General features: G+C 44.6%; 1 protein-coding gene across 1 annotated transcript; it reads left to right on the top strand.

Annotated features, from left to right (window-relative positions):
- Positions 1–3,363: 3,363 nt before the first annotated feature.
- On the top strand, positions 3,364–21,038 carry LOC129339547 (interferon-induced very large GTPase 1-like). The gene is made up of 5 exons (XM_054994128.1): positions 3,364–3,661; positions 5,356–5,880; positions 6,168–6,350; positions 13,877–13,957; positions 16,202–21,038. Exons 1-5 carry the CDS (start codon positions 3,364–3,366, stop codon positions 20,917–20,919), a joined length of 5,805 nt encoding a protein of 1,934 aa, XP_054850103.1. The 3' UTR covers positions 20,920–21,038.

The raw sequence follows: 21,038 nt of genomic DNA, 5'->3' as shown, positions 1-21,038 counted from the left end.
CTTTGTCTTGAGTCAGGGGTCCAGTCTGGATTCCTGTCCACTGGCTGCTTTGTCTTGCAACCAGGCTTTGAGGTGTGGAATCTGTGAAGCCAGAAGCTGCATTATCCTATCATCATACTTAGGCTGCCAAAAAACTTTGCCAGGTATGTTAAGCATTAAGTTCTTTAGCTTTTATTGTTTTATTTATCCTTCTGCATGATCTCAAAAATAGTCTTTTACTCGCCTTGCATGCCGTGACCTGGATAGCCCAGGCAAGCCTAATCTCATCAGATTTTGGATGTTAAGTAGGGTTGGTTTTGGGTAGTACTCAGATGGGAGACTTCCAAAGAAAAGGGTTGCAGAGGCAGGCAACGGCAAACCACCTCCGTCAGTCTCTTGCCTTGAAAACCCCACCAGGGGTCACCATAAATCACCTATGACTTGAAGGCACATTCTACCACATTCACCATATCAAACAACTGTGCGGTGTATGTCAGTGCCCAAATAAAGGGCTGTCACTGAACTGTTAGAGAAGGTTAGTGTGATTTCTGGGGTGCAAGTGTTGCCCTCTACCCTGCCTACTTAGGGAGCCAATGCTCCAGGTGAGCCAGGAGGTGCCCAGGACAGCTACACTGAGAATGGCCACCATTTGTAATATTTTGAACTCCGTAATACAACATGTGCCCTGACCTGGATAGCCCAGGTGAGCCTGATCTCATGAGAAGCTAAGCAGGTTGGCCTTGGTTAGTAATTGGATGGGAAACCTCCAACAAAGACCAGGGCTGCAAAGGCAGGCACTGGCAAACCACCTCTGTTAGTCTTTTGCCATGAAAAACCCCACCAGGGGTTGCCATAAGCCAGCTATGACTTGAGGGCACTCTCCTCCCCAATACAATATATACTGCTCGAACTTATTACTTGGGATCTGCAGTCAAATGCATGGGTGCTGATTTTGAGTTTATATGAGGAATTCAAACCCCTTCTTCACTCCCACACTTACAAATTTTTGCTAACATACCCTATTGTATCTGTTTCACTGAATGTCCTAACTGTTCATTATTGTACTTTGCTCAGTGAATGTCCTATCTGTTAGTTATATTGTGTATCACTTCCACTGTGTAATCCACCCTGGATCTCAGTGAGAAAGGATGACTATAAATACATAATAATAATAATGGCATGGAATAGGTGGCAGAAGTTTCCTCAGTAGGCACTATGGCCTTTTGATAGCTCTGTTAAAATACCCATCAGAGGTTGGACATGACCCTTGCCAGGTGTATCTGCGTGTGTGTGTGTGAGAGAGAGAGTGCACACAGGTTTCAGTTTGGGACAGACTACCTTGAGGTTCAGGATCCCCCTTAACATCTGGAGTGGACTACAAGGTGTGTGCCTCGAGGGCGCACCTTTTGCACAGAGAACAAAAGTGCCCCAAATCTCTACAGCTCTCTCCTCCAAAGAAACTCATTTCAGGAACTGCTGCCCAGTTTTGTTTCTTGGGGATGGGGCAAATGTATCACCACATCTTTAAAAGTCCTCAAGATGCCTTTCAGCCTTCTGTTCCTGTCCTTTGAGGTGAAGAGGGCCGTGGCACAAGAACCCCCTTATTACACACAGCATCCCACGTGGATTTTGCCCATTCAGGTCCTCTCATCCCCACAACAGCCTTTCAGCACGGTCCAAGGGGACCCTTCCCCCCTTTTGTCATCAAAAAGTGGGTTGGATCCCACCCAGAGGGTGTTTTCAAGTCGGAAGGGGCCTCGCCTGGGTCCCTGCTCAGTACACGTCCCCCATCCAGGCAGGCGCTGCTGACTCCATCCACATCTGCTTTGTATGAATGCAGTTCCCATGGGAGTAATCCTAAACTGATTCACACAGTATTAAGTCCCTGCTGTTCAGGGAAGTTTACTCCCAGGAAAATGTTATCCTGCAATCGAGTGGAGCACAAGTGAATGGCAAGTGAACAACTTGCCATTCAAGTGTAATTCGTCACTTCTAGCTTGGCCCTTTAAGTTTCGTTTCCTGATCTCTCTGCAGCTTCTGGCCTTAAGGGAAAGGCTCAAACAACTACATACTACCAGGAGCGGAAAGGCCTCTTTGTTCTTGCGGGGAGCGAAAGGTAGGAGCCGGAGATGACCATTCGGTTTGATTTAGGCTCGCCGGGCATTGATCATTGAAACCTCCTCCTCCTGCCAGGCATTTGGCCTCCGGCAGGCATCTAACTGGCCTTGGTCTGACCCAGCAGCCTTGTATATTTTTACCTTTGCATCTGAAGGAGCACCTGCAGTTAATGCTACCTTTCCAAACTGTTTGAGAAGAAAGGGCTTTTGCAGGCTGCATCAAATGACATCAGGCTCACTGTCTAAAACTTTAAAAGCGCGGGACTCTAATCTGGAGCACCGGGTTTGATTTCCCCACTCCTCTGTTTGAAGCCAGCTGGGTGACCTTGGGTCAGTCACAGCTCTCTCAGCCCCACCCACCTCACAGAGTGTTTGTTGTTGTGGAGATAATAATAACATCCTTTGTAAACTGCTCTGAGTGGGTGTTAAGTGGTCCTGAAAGGGAGGGGGGATATAAATCGAATGTTGTTATTATTTATTTATTCATTCATTTATTTGCTCGCTCACTCACTCACTCACTCACTCACTCAGCCATGCACTCCTTTTGGTCAGATCCCCATTCAGTTTATGTGAATAGGGGACAAATGAAGCAAATAGTGTAATGGTTAGATTGATCCACTATGGCGCACCCCCCCCTAAAATTTCCACATTTTAATGGACAGAAACTCTTGTGCCTTAGACAGCTGCATAACAGGCAGAACTCAGCAGATACTGTTTAAGTGGCACTTGCTGAAATTTCTGCCCCCCAGGTAGCCTATTCTATTTAATTTCTTTTTTTTTACCCAGCTAATTGTTGTGGGTCAACAGGCGCAAAACAAAGTAAAGAATTCCTGACTCTTTGAGAATGCCCACTCGGTTGTCCAGCTAATCAACTTGAATTTGTAACATCTGCCTTCCTCATCCTCTCATGATAGAGCGGAGAGAAAATTTTCTCCCGCTCTTTTTAAGCTCCCATTTCCTGCTTAAACAACTCAAAATATTTTGTGCTCCTCTCTTAGCTGCTGTATCATAGTAGTTAAGTGCCTGGGCTTTGAGCCAGCACGCTGCTGGTTTGACTCGGGTCGCACTACTGCCATGAGCTGCACAGGTGGCCTTGAGTAAGCTACTCCTCTAAGCCCCCGGATAATAATAATAACACTGATTTTGTTAGCCGCTCTGAGTGTGGCACTAATCTGTCCTGAAGCACACTGTTGTTGTTGTTATTCTTAAATTAACTTCTATAAAGTTTTCTTTTCACTTCTTAAAAACCATTTCAGCTCCCTCCACCATGGCTTCAGCTGAAAAGCCCTCTGACATTGTCCAGAAGGCCAGGGGGAAGTTGACTGAAGCTCTTCTTCAGATAGAGACCGACTTGATCCTGGATGTGGTGGATTCCCATCTGCTCCTCACTCAGGGCGAGTACTTCTCCCTGAGTTGCACGAAGGATCCGCAGGAGTTGCTACAAAACCTGTTTGACACAGTGTTGAAAAAGAGAGAGTCCGCACAAGAACAGTTCTTAGACTGCCTGGAAAATCTGAGACACGCCTTCCCCAGTTTGCTCCCAGTTTCTGAATATTTGGAAAATGGTGGGTAGTGCTTTCTGGTGTTTTGTGTCTGTTCCTCCTCCTCCTCTGGAAAGTAAATGCTGCCAACTTTTAAAAATTAGCTTCTGTAACTTTAACTGAACGTTGACTTGTGGTAACTTGTGTATGCCTTGAAAAGCATTGCCTACATTAAAAGTTGTTTATAAAGGCACAGCATAGGCCAAGCGGTGTTTTTTCCTTGTTAGTTGTCGAATATCTTGTCATTTTTGTCTGATGGGGCTTTTGTGTTTTTAAACAGCTGCATTACAGGCAAAAATTCAACAGGTGCAGCCTTTTTGCCTCTGTGCCTGGCATATCTCTAACCTGTTGAATGTTGTTACATCACACACAATGTGTGTTGTGCTTGTGATGGTATGACTATTCACCCAAGTATCTATGTAAGAATCTTCCACTTTGAAGTGAAATGCTTGGGAATTAAAGACAAGCTGCCAATTCAAGCCGACTTCTCGAAGAAGAGGTTGATTCCCTCCTTCCTTTTCCCATTTGGAGTGACAGAGAGGAAGCAATAAAACAATTTGGAGGCTAGTGAGGGAGACGAAGGACAGATTTCACTCTAACCTGTAAGAAATAGAGAAATTTGGGGGGCAGGAAAGCAATAAGAAGGGGGGGGGTAGCCATTCTTTGGTTGTCATGCTTTGAAAAGATACAGAGAAGCAACCACCAAAGAAAGCAGAGATTTGCAGACATACCATTGGATGAGAGATGACTAACCAGATGAAGAAGGTAACTGGGATTATTTGAATCTGAACAGCATCCTTGGAGCTGATTAGTAAAATTTGCATTTCTTTTTAAACATCAGGGAGAAGTGTAGGGAGAAGGAATGTTTTTACTTATATTTTCTTATACTCAGATGTTGTAGTCATATACTGTTTGACCTTTTTTTTTATCTATCCAGTATTTGCTGTCCTCTTTTTAGATTTAAAAAAATTCTTTTTCTGAATTTGGAGCAAGAAAAGCCTCGTGCTTTGCAATCGATCAGGCACATCAAGGTATAACGGAGAAACAGGTAGCTCCTGCTTGGTGGAGAACCTCTCTGACAAGCAAGGTTTTAAGAATGTCCCCCCCCCCGCCTTCACATTGTCTGAAAGGAAGTGCGGGGGAGGGGAGGGATTCTGATGCTATTAAAAAGTTTCTCTTTCAGGCTGGCAGATTGTAAACCTCATAGAGTTCTGTGGTGGTAGCTGTGAGATACTCCAAAAGGGTATCGACTGAGTCAAGTGAAGGCTGGAAAGTAAGGAGAATTCATTGCTGAGGTCTAGCAACTTGAGACCAATCAGTCCTCCATTCCAAGAGAATCTGAGTCCAGTGGTACCTTAGAGACTGACAAGATTTTCAAGGTGTAAGCTTTTGACAGTCAGAGCTCCCTTCTTCAGACACCTGAGGAAGGGAGCTCTGACTCTTGAAAGCGTACACCCTGAAAATCTTGTCGGTCTCTAAGGTGCCACTGGACACAAGTCCAGCTGTTCTACTGCAGACCAACATAGCTACCTACCTAAAACTATCATTCCAATGGATGAAACAGGTATGTAGACATGCTTTATTACAGTACTGTCTCCAGTTAATGGTAAAATGGGGATGGTGGTGGGGGTGGTGGAAGCATTTCAGTGTTTCGTAGGGATATTCAATATGTTAGAGATCTGTATTTGTGTTTAATTCCTTCTTTGGATTCTTATCAGGTCCTGTAAATCCCACAAATAAACTTCAGATCACAAGCAATACCATGTTTTCTGAGAAAGGAAGCAGTACTGAAAATAAAGCTCAGAACTTGAATTCTGGTACATCCTTCATGGTTCCAAAGACGGAAAACACGGACAAGAATCCAGATGCTTCTGCATCCTCAGAGGCTGGAAGAGACATTGAGAAGCCAGATGCCGCTTTGCTTTCAGGGGACATGTGTGGAGTTAGGAATCCGGACGCCATGGACAATGGAAATAGAGTGGAGAATGTAGACGAGGCTGCCTCGTGCCCTGAGAAAGAAGACCGAGATGAGAACGTGGAGGTTTCTGTGTCCCTGGAGGCAGGAAGTGAGGTAGAGAGCCCAAACGTTTCTCCATCATCCAGGACAGGAAGTGGCATTGAGATGCTGGGTGCTTCTGCATCCAAAGAGAAAGAAAGTGAAGCCAAGGGCCTGGATGCCTCAGGAGGACAAAGTGGAACCCCATTCCCAGTGAGAATGGAAACAGCTGAGAGCCCAGACCATGGTTTGTATCCAAATCAAGGGTTGGTGGGAGGGGCCCAGGTTTCTGAACTGCAGTGTGCTCTGGCAAAGCTGTTGATGCTTGAAGTGAGCTTTTCTCTTTAGCAATTAGTAAGGAAATACCTGCTAGGCTGGCTTTTGGAAACCGCACAGAGCTGCCATTAATGGTGGGAGAGGTGAGGTATCAGTATTTTGATACATAAAATGAATTGATCGCCCTCTCAGATCAGCTTTACTTGTTAGTTCCTGTGCAAATAAAGTTGAGAAATCTGGATCCTTTTGTGTCCTCAGAGGCAGGAAGGGATGCTGAGGGGCCAGATGCTGGTATGGTGCCTTCAGGAACGGGAAACAAAGATGAGGACCGAAATGTGGCTCTGTCCTCCAGCCAAGGAAGTGGAGTGAAGAATCGGGATGCCGCTGAGGATGGAACTGGAGTGGAGGACCCAGGTGTGGCTGCTGCGTGCCCAGAGAGAGGTAAAAATTCTAAAAAGCAAAGTAGGATCCAGTCCCCAGTGAGAAGGGAAAGAGCTGTGGGTTGTGCGTAAGAACATAATACGGGTCCTGCTGGATCAGACCATTGGGCCATCAAATCCATGATCCTGTTGCAGGGAACCAACAACCTCACCTCCCAGTTGTGGGTGCTGACCACAACCACTCCAGCAACCAGGCATGCATTCCACTTGCTTGTGAGACTGAAAGCTCTCCCTTCCCAAATGTCAGGCTTTCCAGTTTCGGGTTTGTTTCTGGGATGTAACCAGGCACAAAACATGAATTCTCAACTCAACTTAGTAGAAGGTAAGTTTATTGATTAAGGAGTGTCTCCAAAAGCATTACGCTCTCTCACTTAGGCAACAAGCATTAAAACAAGAAATCCCTACTGTTGCTAAATATTAAAACTGCATATCCAGAACTTGCCTTGACCTGCATAGCCCAGATGAGCCTGATCAGATCTTAGAAGCTAAGCAGGGTCGGCCTTGGTTAGTAATTGGATGGGAGACCTTCAATAAAGACCAGGGTTGCAGAGGTAGGCAATGGCAAACTACCTCTGATAGTCTCTTGCTATGAAAACCCCACCAGGGGTTGCCATAAGGCAGCTATGACTTGAGGGCACCACACACACACACATCTAAAATGTAAGAACTAGCTACCTAAGCACCTCTAAGTGGTTTGCATTGTTTTCTCACCCCTCCATTAGAAAATGAGCCCTCTCTTATGCTTGGTTGATTCAGCATAAGGCCATGCTAAGTGAGTTGAGAGGGCATATTTTCAGGCCTCGGTGAATCACTTGGCAACTCAAGAACCAATCAGGGCCGTCGTCACACGGGCATCTCTTCCGTTAAATTTACAGCATATAGCGTCCTACCTGTTATCGGCACAGTAACGTTTCTTTGGGTCACCTAACGGCTCTTTGCGCCACCAGCTGTCCACACCGAAGCACTCTGTTCTGTTCTCTCTAACCGCGCAGAAGCAGCTCCTCCCCCCTTTTTTTTTATTATTCTGGCGTTTAATTCCGCTATAACGGAATAACAGCATATAAACATTCCGTTAGAGCAAAACATTACGACCCTTTTGTTTTTCCAACTTTGAAATTATATAAATAGCCCTTTGCCCACAGAAAACTCCCTGTCTGACGTGATCCCCATCGCTGAAGACTCTGCCATGGCGATTGAGTCATTTTTACTTCAGCAGAAAGTTTGCATTGTGTTATGTCGTTATGGCGTTATAAGGACATAATAAAATTAAAAAAGGGGGAGTTGCGGGAAGAAATGCATTCTGGGATTGAAGGGAGGGCATAGGGTGTTGCGAGGCGAAATACATCGATGTGAGGCATTCACACTGAGGCACAAGATGTCGCGACTATCAAGCACAAAGCAGAAGAGAGAAAATCGCTACAGTGTTGGAATAAGGTAGGTGTTTGCCGGGAAATAGCACCATTTTAGCGCTAAATAAAAGCCCGTGTGACGACGGCCCAGGTCTAAGCCATCAGTTGGCATTTCAACTGTGTGAAAACTGGGGAGTTAAGCACAGAGCTCTCTGAGAACAGTCTCTTCAAGGATGGATCTCTAGGGAACATAGAGGCTGCTCAGGTGTTTCCAATCCGCTCTGCAAACACCTTCCTGGGCTAGGCCACAAACCTTACAATACATACAACCTGAACCTAAGTTCAACCATTTTCTTTCAAAGACCTAGTCTCAGGTTAACAACTTCCATACACCTGTTTTCACACAGTGGTCAACCAGTTCCCTTGGAGGGCCGACAAACAGGACAGAGAGGCTAGGGCCCTCCCCTGACATTGTCCCTAATTCAAAGCCTCTGAATAGCAAGATTCAGATCCAGTAGCGCCTTAGAGACCAACTAAATTCCCAGGGTATGAGATTTCAAGAGTCAGAGCTCATGCCCTGGGAATCCACTTGGTCTCTAAGGTGCTACTGGACTCAAATCTTGGTCTTCTACTGCAGACCAACAAAGTTATCTACCTATATCTGCCTCTGAATATGGAGCTACACTTTACTGACCATGCTTAGTAGCCATTGATGGACCTTTCATCTGTGAAAAAAATTTACCCCCTTTAAAAGCCATCTGTGTCTGTGGCCATCACTACATGCTCTGGCAATGAGTTTAGTTACTTGTGTAAATAAATATTTCTTTTGTCTGTCCTATGCCTATTGCCCATCAACTTGTCCCCGAGTCCTAGTATTATGGGAGAGGGGGAAGAAACTTCCTCTGCCTATTGCCTGTATCCCTCTTTTCCATACCATGCATAATTTTATAAGCCTTTATCATGCCCCCCCCTCAGCTGTCTTTTTCCTGCGCTAAAAAGTTCCAGACTCTCTAGCCTTTCAGCACAGGAAAGGTGCACTAACTACTTAAATCATCTTGGTTGCCCCCCTTTGTACTTTTTTCAGTTCAGATGCATACATGTGGCCATATGGTGTAGCCTTATACTGGATCAGGCCATTGGTCCAGGAAGTGCAGTGTTGTCTCCTCAGGCTGGCAGCTGCTCTCCAAGGTCTCACGCAGAGGTCTTTCGCATCATGTGCTACCTGATCCTTTTAGCAGAAGAGGGAAGGGATTAACTTGGGACCTTCTGCATGCCAAGCAGATGCTGTACACAGACCTCCCCACCTTCCCTTGAAAAAGAGCCAGAGGAAACGCGCTTCACAGGATTTAGTTTGCGGGCAATTTCAGCTTCCTGGTTCCAAACTCCCTTAATTTATGTTATGTTCTGGTAATTGTTTTAGTACAGAAATCTGGGTTTGAGGAATAAACCAACAACTCTTCTTGGAAAGTGATGATTTTGGAAGCGGTGTTTAATCTGCAAAAATGTTGCCTGCTAATACAATTTGGATTAATTTGCTGCAAAATCTGGGCTTCAGTTTTCTTTTTGGTGCAAACCACACACGGTCCTACCATGATTAGGCTATAATCTGTTTGTTTGACTCAGTAGTAAAGTTGTCAGGTCTTCCAGTAACTGGCAGGAGACTGACCCGCTGCTGGGGAACCCTGGTAGACAAACATCATCATGACACTGCTGGTGACGTGCTGATATCATTCCCGAAATTGCAGAGCGTCCCTTGCCACTTCCGTTTGAAGCCAGAAGTGGTGCTGGTGTATTGGGCACTTTCCTGCCCTTCCCCCCCCCCTCCCAGTTTTTCCTGCACATGCCCAAGGCATCAGCAGGCATCAGAGGGAATTGGTGGGAGATTGTCCACCATAAGTGGAAACCTGGCGAGCCTACTCAGTAGAGAGAAACAAAGCAGGGAAACCCCGGGTAGTCAAAGGCTACAAGAAACAATACCAGGAATATACAGACAAAGAAATTTTGGATTTTTGTAACAATATATTAGTGCAAAGTGTGCAAAAGTGCAAAGTGTCCACAATAAATACAATTTCATACAAAGTAATAAATATATAATAAATACAAGGTAACAGTTATACAAGATAACAGTTGTTTGTCCGTGTTTTTGTAATGTTCATAGAAAAGCGTCTGGTTGAGAGCTGCAGTAGAGCCTTCTTAGGAATGTAGGCAGAGAGTCCCACAGGGAAGGGTGACCACAATCCAGATCAAATGAAAATATGGATGTGCCAGCGGGATTATGCTTGCATATTATACCATTCCCGTTTCGTATAAACAGCTTCTTCCTGGGCACAGTTATTGGATGTACACCTTCCTAATGGTCTTCAGTTAGAACAGCTCACCACATGATATCTTCATTACTGGCATGAACCACCATTTCAGCGCAACGGAAATGTCCGTTGCGCTGAAATGGTGGTTCATGCCAGTAATGAAGATATCATGTGGTGAGCTGTTCTAAGTGAAGACCATTAGGAAGGAGCCTACTCAGGGCCAAGCTACAAGTGACAAATGACACTTGAATGGCAAGTGTATTTCTCCCTGTTCACTTGCCCTCCACTCAATCCACTTGCCAGGCAAGTGTCTTTCGTCATGTGTAGCTTGGCCCTCAGTAGCCTGTTGCTGCTGACAAGCTAGGGAGATTGCAAGCAATTGTGGGAGCACCTCCAGATTGTGCTGTCGGCCCTGCAACTGACCTGTTTGTGTTCCTCAGTATTTCTGCACTGGAGCCTGGATAGCTAGCACACTTAAGCTAGTATGGTGTATATGTCCAAGTGTCAGGCTTGGGAGATCTGGGTTCAAATCCCCACTTAGCCATGATGTTCACTGTGTGATCTTTGACCCATTTTTCTCTCTCAGTGTAAGTTCTCAAGGTTGTTCTTTGAATAAAATGGAGGGTGGGTGACTTTTGGCTGTATGTGTCGGGATAGGTTCCCTTTCCACAGTGTATAGCTGGACACAGGCAGCTTGCTGTGGGAAGAGCTATGGTTCAGTGGCAGAGCATTTGCTTGGCCTGCAGAGGGCCCCAGGTTCAATCCCCAGCATTTCCAGTTATAAAGGACCAGGTGGTAGGGAATGTGAGAGACCGCTACCTGAAATCCTGGAGAGCTGCTGCCGGTCTGAATAGACAATACTGACTTTGATGGACTGGTGGTCTGATTCAGTATAAAGCAACTTCATGTTTATAAAGAATGTATAGGCATTTCTATGAATGTATGGAAAGTGAGGGGTGCAGACAGCAACTGCCATCCCAACCCCTACTCCAAACATTCACCATACAAGGATACATCTTGTGAACTGTGCCAGCCGATTTGCGTAATGTATCTTTGATTTCTAGCAACTGCAAAGGATCTTGCCATGCTGCAGGACACAACACACACACCTGAGCCAACATCTGTTGAAGAGAGATCCTGTTTAGGAGAGGACGAAGCAAATCTGAAAGGAGATGTTTCACTTGGACTTGCCCCTCAAGCTGTACTTACAGGGCAAGGAGTTCTGCAAGGTGGGTTCTGCTGAGAATCTCTGGTTCTGTTGGGCTTTGTTAGTTTTTTTGTGGAGGCTTTGGGTCAGTGGTTGCTCTTCTGTGTTTGGGTAAGCCTTTCTCCTAGAGAAAGCATGTGATCCCCCCCCCCGCCAATAGGCTACAATGGATAGTGACTGGGAGGACCTTGTTCAGGGGCCCACAGAATGACCCCCATAGTCCAATTCCCTTGAAACTTGGAGGATATTTAAAGGGCTTGCAGCACTCACTATGCTGCAATACTGGCGTAGTTTGCTTTAAAAACAGCCCCTACAGCCCCCTGGAAAGATTCTCCATAGGGAATGATGGGCCTAGTTAAATTGGAACATGTTAGGAATTAACTGGAAAACCAGTACTGGTACATCTGAAAATCCTGAATTTGATTGGGATTCCCAAATATCCCTGAAAAATACTGATAAGGAGATTTTTGGGAATACATTCAGACCAGATATACCAAATTGCACACCCCTAGTCAGTACCTTGACCATGTAGGGTATCATGATAAAAGATAGTAAGATATAAACAGGAAAAGCTCCAAAAGCAGCACCAGTGCCCTCGTCTTCCTGCCCTTACTAAGGCCCTTGCCAGATGTTCCAATATGTCTTATGTGCCATCAAGTTGCCTCCAATCTATGGCAACCCTGTGAATGAAAGACCTCCAAAATGTCCTATCATTAACCAACTTGCTCAGATCTTACAAACTGGAGGATATGTCATCCTTATTCAGTCAAGCCATCTCGTTTTAGGTCTTCCTCTTTTCCTACTGCCTTCCACTTTTCCTAGCATTATTGAATTTTCCAGAGAATCTTGTCTTCTCATGATGCGACCAAAGTATGATAGCCTCAGTTTTGTCATTTTAGCTTCTAGGGAGAATTCAGGCTTGATTTGAACTAGTACCCACTTATTTGTCTTTTTGGCTGTCCATGGTATCCGCAGAACTCTCCTCCAGCTCGTTTCAAATGAATCCATTTTCTTCCTGTCAGCTTTCTTCACCATCAAATATAGGTTCCAATATATCGATTTCTAAACATGTACGTTTCATGAAGCTATATTATAAACTGCCATACCTTCCTTCAGGGAATTCTGGGCCTTGTAGTTTAATGAGTTGCTGAGAACTCTCTTCTGCTTCTGGAAAATGGAATGGCATTTCCTTGGATTTCTTGGGAAGTGCTGCTTGCCTCCCTCCGTGTCTCTTCTCTTACACAGGTTTAATCTGTGGGTGACCAAGCAGGGCATTTCTTTTGGTGATGCCGGTCTGGATGGCTGTTCGGAGGGAGATCTGTCCTGTATTTGGTTTCACTTTCGTGTTAAGGAATTTTTTTAAATTCTGCTGGTGCTGTGCTGATTTCTGTGTATTGTTGGATTTTAGTTTTTGTTTCCCAGTATTTGGCTGGCAATATGGACAGGGCTGCTGTTTAGGTCTAAATGTTTTTATTCCTGTGTATGCCCATTTGCCTGTAAAGCGGGAGGTGGGGAGTGGGTCTTTTTTGTTTGTTTGTTACCTTAAACAGCATGAGGGCAAGGTGACCTTGGGGCTGCCCCCTTCTCTATATTACCTTGTTATACTCCATCGCTTAAAGTTTTTATCTCTGGCCTTGCTTCCAATGCTAGAAGTGATGACGGCGCTGGAAGAAAAATGCTTTGAAAAACGAACTGCAGGCAGTTACTGCAGAGAAAAAGCAGGGATATATTGTCGAAGGCTTTCACGGCCGGAGAATGATGGTTGTTGTGGATTTTCCGGGCTGTATAGCTGAGGTCTTGGCATTGTAGTTCCTGATTGGAGTTTGTTCCCCTCATCTGCATATTATTTTCACTAAAAAAGAAAAGCCCCTCCTTATGGGAATGGAAGGCAGGGAACGGTGCATGTTTTTCCTGGCTTCCCTCATCATACATTCTCCATTTTATGTTTAAAAGTAGCTCCCCACCCCCACCCCCGCATGTAAATGAGCCTGCACCAAATCTAGTTTGCCTGTTAAGTGTTTGGTAGCTTGCATCTTTTAAATTGTATTTTAAATGTATTCTGCTATGAGCTTTATTTTATTAGTTTATATATAGTCTTTTAAACAATCACTCAGTAATTGATCCTGAGGCAATGTATAGTAATAAACACGGCACCATAAAACCATCATTGTAAAATATAGTTTTGATAAACTAGAGCCACTCAATAGAATTCCACATAAAACCAGAGAATAAAATGCAATATACAATATTGAGGAGCTAGTTGTATCTCAAACAGTCCAGGGAACCTATCTGAAGGCCTGGGTGAGCAAAAATGTCTTTGCCTAGAATAATAGCTGGAGAAACTTAGCACTCGAGGAGCCTGTGGGGAAGGGGAGCCACCGTCAGAATGCCACGACTGAGAAGTCCTGTTCATTGTAGCTGTTCAAGTTATTATTGAGGGGATCTCTGGGGTATATCCATTGGGGACTTCTTGAGAAAGGAACTTGTTTGAGTTATGAAATCAGGTTCAGTATAGATATAGTCAAGCTTTTAAAAAACAAGATCTGAGGTTTTTTGAAACCACTTAAGAGCGTGTTTCCAAAAGCAACTAAACCATTACCATTTTGCTTTTCCAGCTTGGTAGTTAATTGTGAGTTGACAGTTAATTGTGACTTGACATTTCTAGGTTACAGTCTGGAGCAAAGCCTGGAGCAGAAAGCTGAAGTTCAGCAAGAACTGGAGCAAGAGGAGAAACACCCTGCCAAAGGTATTATCTTACCTGTTGCCCACGTAAATCTTTCACTCATATTGTCTGCTGTCCCTTTTAGGGCCTTATCCAGGCAGGGCCACCACAAGGTGTTTGCATCCCAAGCAGGTTCCAGGTGCCACACATTGGGGAGCATAGCACATGCCTATCAGTGCCTCCTGTAGCTTTGGTAGAAGGGAAGAAAGTGCCACTGGAGTATACCTTGGACCTGGCCAGCAGCAGGGCAGGTCTGTGAGATGACCAGTGGCCACAAGTGAACACTAGCCACTGGGTCCATGCCCTTCTCAAATTGTGCCACCCCTAGCAATCCCTTGGGTTACTTGTGTGGTGAATTGGTTTAGTTGACCAGGATCAGACCTGCTTTGCTGCACGCATGGAAGCAAAACAAGGTGTTTTCTTCCTCTATGGTTTGACGTGTCAGTTGAATTAGGTTGGGAAAACAAATTGTTTTACATTTGATTGATAACTAGTTAAAGTTACCCTAACTAGGAGAATACAATAAAAAAGAAGCAGTGAATAAAGTGGCTTAGTATAAAATCCACAGTAGTTATGTTAGAGTTTAAATCTTACACCTTCAAAAGCCCAATTCCCCCCCACACACTTAGGACTGCCATTTCCTTGCTGCTGGCAGAGAATCCCCCAGTGCCGTCAGGAGCTTCCCACCATATAGCTAGCAGGGGAGTGGGGGTGGAAGGAAAATGGAGGGACATCAGCAGCCTCCCAACATGCTGTAGTCTCTTCCCATGCACCTTAATATAACATCAGCACATTGTCAGGGGGTGCTGGGAATATTCTGGTATTTAGGGGAAAGTCTATGATTAAAGCACAGAGTTTTGCCCAAATACCAGAGTGTCCCCAATGCCCTCCAACAACGTGCTAATGTCCTTCTGGGTGCATGGGGACTGACATCAGTGACACGAGCCCCTTGTGACCTTGTAAGGCCCCTTCACCCCCCCCCCACACCAGTTGCTGGGGGTACCTGGCAACCCCCCATTCCTTTTTCTTTTTAAAAGCTTCTTAATCCTGGTGATTTCGACTCTTCCCTTCCTCCTTGAATTTTCCTGGTAATAAGTTTCAATTGCAAAATAATACCTTATGCAGAACCAAGCATTGATATTTGCAAATACACTTAAATGTATGTCAAATATTATGAATACTGAATCTGGAATTTCTGGCCAACGTTGTAGATGACTTGAGCTCTGTGTGCCTCTTGCTGTTGTTTCTTATTGAATGGATGTCTTTGACTAGAGTTAGCTCAGTTAAATCATCTGATGAGCCTTCCTTGCTTACTTCTGCTAACTCAGGACCATCGGGCTGCCCTTCCTGCTACTGGATTGGCCTGGCAAGTGGTGAGGCCAGCCCCTGGTGGCCATAATGACCAATCTACCCCTGCCTTGACACTAGTGTGAAAAACAGAACCATTCTGTGTAAGTGCATAGGAGAGAGACGGGGCTGTCTAGAGTCACTTCTGGCTCCCAGGCATTTCACTGCTCAATCTCAGCCCAAACAGCTTCTGAAAACAAACCGCACGACTTGTCTAGTTCTGTGGACCACCAGGGATAACCTGGAATTTTGACTCCCTGGCTCTCCTTCTAGTTGGCCCTGGGAAACCAGTAGGGAAGTGCAGGGGCTAAAGCTCCATCACACCTGGACCCCTTTGTATAGATGACTCAGTCCCTCCAGAATTCACTTGCGACTGCTGAGTCCATGAAACAGATTGTGCGAAAGAAGAAAAACTCTTTCCGTAGAGAATGAGGTTGTTGATTGTAGTCACAGCAACCTATGTCTGGCAGGGGAGGGTTTTTTTAAAAAAACCCGTCTCCCCTGAAGAAGAAACAACAGCTGTTATCTCAGGGATATAGTTGTGTTCTTTTAGCCTAACCAACCTCTAAGGGTGGTCATCATAAGGATAAAATGGAGGAGACCTGTCCTGAGCTTCTGGAAGGAGATGGGGGCAAATAATCATGTGGTGGACAGCCAGATAGATAGAATAGCAGTGGCAGGAACACTTTTAGGACCGGGGAGAGCACACCAAAACATCTGCCCATCAGTTATGTATAGGTTTTGCTACTTGGCCCTCACTTTAATAGATTTTTTAAGTTGCTTTGAGGGCCGTATGCTGTGAAAAGATAGGGTAAAAAAAATATTAAGTAAAATGTTAGGAGAGGCTACAGCAGTCTTTTGTGATCCACAGCGGACTAGGTTGTAAAATATAATAAATTCCCCTACAATCTCCTCCTACAGAGAGAGAAAAAGCAATTAAGGACGTTTTCAGAAAACTAAAATTGCAGAAGAAAAAAAGCAAGTTCTCCCTACAAGAAGTCCTGGAAATCAGTTCAGGGAGTCTAAAGGAGAGCATCCCTTGTGCCGTGGGGGACCTGCCATGGCATTTTCTGAGGAAGGTCTTGGCTCTGAATGTGACAGCCAGGAGCACCAGCCTTGAGAAGGAGGCCTCTGATGATCAGAAAACAAGAGAAGAAGAGGAGGAAAATATGATTGATGACAGTATTTTCTGTACTGTCAGGACTGACGAGAGCATTTCTGTGAATCCCCTTGATGTGCTTTGTGCTGTTCTGCTTTATTCAGAGAGTTTCCTCCAGCGGGAGATCCTTTTCAAAATGTCCATGTGCCAGTTTGCCTTGCCTTTACTTCTGCCTCCTTTAGAGACTTCTCAGTGCACCCTAATGCTCTGGGCCATGAGAGACGTTGTGAAAAAATGGCGGCCCCATTCCCTGGCTGACAGCAGGGGCTTTAGAGAGGAGAGCCTGGTGCTCACGTCCATGCCGACCATCTCCTTTGTGCGGATGGGGAGTCTGAGTTTCTCCAAGTCCAAATTTCTCAACGAGTTTCTGAGCCCCTCCCAACAGCACCACGATTTCTTCGTACACCGAGACATAGAGGGTGGGAACATCCCTCGAAGAATCGCTGATGGATTTGTAGAGATTACCTGGTATTTCCCGGGAGGGCAAAAGAGCTTGGATCTTTTCCCAGAGCCACTTGCCGTTGCTAATCTCCACGGAGATGCTGAGGCACATTGGGTACAGTTTAGCTTTTTATCTGAGATATCCTCAGCAATATTCATATTTGCTGAACACATTGGTATAAGAGAATATGCCCTTTTGTCATCGCTGAAGGAATCATCAACTAAGTACTACTTTATCTTGGAGAATCGTGGTGGAAAAGTTAATGAAACTTTGAATTTCTTAAAGAAATTGGTTCCAGTGCTTCACCTCAGTAAATCACATATCCTAGTAAAAAATAGCATGACTAATACAGCAGAATTTGTCGAACAGCTAAGATCCACCATTGGAAGAATAATCAACTGTCCTCTGAAATGTGTGAGTATACAAGAGATGGCTACTGTGGCCCATGAGCTTACGATACAGGTGGATGAGGACTTCAAAGAATGTCAAGATGCTCGTAATTGTGCTTTAGAAATCACGAGAGATGTAAGAGATGTAGCAGATTACAAAAAAGACATGCTGAAACTCCAAGGTGATCTCTGGAAAAACTTGGCAAAAGTGGAGAAAGAATTGTGCAGGATGGATAGGCAAGGGGACATGCCTTCCGAAAAGTATAGATCTGAACTGACAGGCAAATTGATGGTTCTGCGTCAACAGCAAAATGAGTGCGACCTCACTATTGGTTTGATCAATTTCATCCATGGCATTAAGGATTCACAGTCAGCAAAAAAGCATTACTTCTTAAAATGGATGAAGTTCAACCTGGATTGCATTGCTAGGGCGAATCTCTCCAAGTTACGAGCTGAGTATAAAGAGAAATGTAAGCATTTAGGAGGCGAGGTCCGGAAGATAGCAGAGGTAGACCAGCTGATTTCTTCTTCCTCCCTGGGTGTTGAGCACTTCATGAGAGAGCTGGGTCAGTTTTATGAGGCAGAATATTTGATGGTTAAAGAAGGAAAATTAAATAAAAACAAAAGGCAGTTTGCCCATTTCCCCAGCATTGCTGCTGACCTTTTGCTGGAAGGATTTCCTCTAGAGCTGATCGATGGAGATGCCTCCAACATTCCTCTGCAGTGGATAACTGATGTTCTGACTGTATTGAATAGCAAGCTGAGAAGTCGATCCAGAATGTTTGTGATAACTGTACTGGGGGTACAGAGCACTGGCAAGTCCACCCTTCTCAACACCATGTTCGGATTGCAGTTTGCTGTGAGCAGCGGCCGATGTACACGCGGTGCCTTCATGACCCTTCTTAAGGTCAGGGAGAACTTGATTCATGAGCTGGGTTGTGATTTCATTCTGGTGATAGACACAGAAGGCTTGAAAGCTCCTGAACTGGCCAAGCTGGAAGACAGCTATCAACACGACAACGAATTAGCCACTCTGGTGATTGGGCTGAGCGATATAACAATAGTGAACATGGCCATGGAGAATGCCACTGAAATGAAGGATATCCTGCAAATTGTGACCCATGCCTTCCTCAGGATGGAGAGAATTGGGCAAAAACCCAACTGCCAGTTTGTTCATCAGAACATCAGTGACGTTTCTGCACATGACCAAAATATGAGGGACAGGAAACATCTCTTGGAACAACTCAACAACATGACCCAGGCTGCAGCCAAAATGGAAAAACTTGACAAGGACATCAAGTTTTCAGACATCATGGATTATGACCCAGAAATACACAACTGGTACATCCCAGGCCTGTGGCATGGAGTCCCACCTATGGCCTCAGTCAACAGGGGCTACAGTGAAAAGGTCTTTGAGTTAAAGAAGTATCTATTTGAATTCTTAAGGGAACGTTCAGAGAAAAGGAGTCCCAAAGACATCCCTCAGTTTATTGAGTGGATCAAGAGCCTGTGGAATGCCGTGAAACACGAGAACTTCATCTTCAGCTTCCGAAACAGCCTCATAGCAGAAGCTTACAACCAGCTATCTGCCAAATACTCTGAATGGGACTGGGGCTTCCGCAGAGAGATGCACCTCTGGGTATCCGAGCAGGAAACTTTCATACAGAATGCCTCACCTGATGAACTTGACTGCTGGAACTGGCAGCTTGAGCTTCAAGAGAAACTTTTGCCTGGAGAGCAACAGATTTTGGAGAATTTGAACAAATATTTTGAAAATGGAGCATCAAATCTGCATTTGGTGGAAAGGTACAGAGAAGACTTTGTCAGGAGCACCAAAAGCCTGAAAAGTGAGCTTGAAAGTTATTCTTACAACAAATGTAAAGATAGCATTCACATTAAAAAGGGTTGTCAAAGGATTGACACCCTTCAAACTGAATACTTGAAAGTAATTGAAGGAAAAGTTGACAGGCTCCTTGAAGAATGCAGGAAAGAGGAGCGCAGACTGGATAATGAAGAGCTGAGAAGGGAGTTTGAAAGAATGTGGACAGAAACGTTGTCAGAAATATCACCCATTCGTTTAGAGAAGAGGCAGATATGTGTAGATGTTGAACGGTGTTTGAGGAAAGACTTGTCTCATCGTGGAAGTTCGGTCAACCTAAAAGTACAAGGAGCAAAAAGTTTGTTAAACTACAGGATGATTACTTTTCAAATGAAACCAGAATATATAAAGTCATCCTTATGGAACAAAATGAAGTGCATGTTTTCTAAAAAGGAGCATTCAAACAAAGCTGAGGAAGTTGCCAACTCATTGATGTCCAAATGCATGGTGTACATTGATGAAAAGGCCAGCTGCAGAGGAGATTATGATGAAACCTATTGTGGGGAACTTCTGCATATGATCAATCAGAAGCTTCAGCAGGACGAGGTGCAAAAGCTTCATACCACATCCTGCTTCGAAGTGGACCTAAAACTTCACATTTTAGGAGAGGCAGCTCATGTATTCCAGAACAAACATGAAGATTTCATTAAGGAAAACGATCCCCAGATACGCCTGGAGAAATTAAAACCTCAGTATTTCTCCATTTTCAGAAATCATTATCTGGAAAGAGATGCCCAACAAAATCGGGCTAAGGATTTTTGTGACCAGTGCCTCCATCCTGCCCTAGTGGATTATGTCAACAAAAAACTTGGCATAGAAATAGTGGATGACATCCTCAGTGGTACACAGTCCATTGGGTACACCAGTCGGAGCTTCTTCCAGTTTACGGTCCTGAAGGAGCTGTTGGAAGAGAGAAATGTCAACAATTATGTGAAATATATCGGATCCTATGAAGAGTTTGTGAAGAGCTGGATCATGAGAGAAATACTGGGGCACTATGCAGACAAACAGCATCTGCTCAACCTGGAGAAGGATATTCTCTCTGCAATAATAAAGAAAACTGTAGAAATGCTGAAGTACCCGCAACATGAAGGTTGTAACACGATCTCAGAATTCTTGGCAATTTTTTGCAAAGCAATGCAGAAGGATTTGGTTATTTCTAAGGACAGCCTGGTGGGAATACAGTTTAAGAACATTACTGATCCTGGGCAGTTTTCTGTCTGTGTTGCAAGTTTTCTTCCTGATTTGGAGAAACAAATACTATCTGAGTTTGATGACTTGGATATTGAATTGAAACTTTCCAAACTGCCAGTGAAGCCCCAGGATGAGTTCTTCAAGCGGGTGTTTGGCTGCAGGAAGCAGTGTCCCTTCTGCAAAGTGCCCTGTGAGGCTGGAGGAAGTGCTCATAAGGCACATTTTGCATCTGTCCACCGGCCTCAAGGACTGGGAAGATGCAGAGAAAAAGATTCACAAAAGCTAGTGTATAGCCTGTGCTCCACTGATGTGGCTTCCCAGTGCCGATTCAAAAATCTAGAAACAGGCTGGGAATGGCATCCGTACAAAGATTACCGAGTCTATTATCCAGACTGGTGCATCCAACCGGATCCCAGCATCAATGCTTCTGACTACTGGAAGTTTGTTTTTAAAGAGTTCAATCATGATTTTGCATATTACTATAAGGCTAAGCCAGCAGATCTGCCAGAGGACTGGAAAAGTATTACTGAGGAACAGGCACTGGAGGCTTTAATGGAAACCTACAATATGCAGTAAGCACTACTATCGTGAAAGCGTTTGGCTAATAGTAAATACTGTGAGTTTCACCAAAATTTGGCATTAATGAAACAGTTTAAAATTTCTGCAATTATTTTTTTGCTAATGTCAGATGATTC

Source organism: Eublepharis macularius, chromosome 12 (assembly GCF_028583425.1).
Source record: "Eublepharis macularius isolate TG4126 chromosome 12, MPM_Emac_v1.0, whole genome shotgun sequence".
Taxonomy (NCBI): domain Eukaryota; kingdom Metazoa; phylum Chordata; class Lepidosauria; order Squamata; family Eublepharidae; genus Eublepharis; species Eublepharis macularius.
The sequence above is the reverse complement of the archived record's forward strand: the minus strand, read 5'-3'. Positions and strand labels throughout refer to the sequence as shown.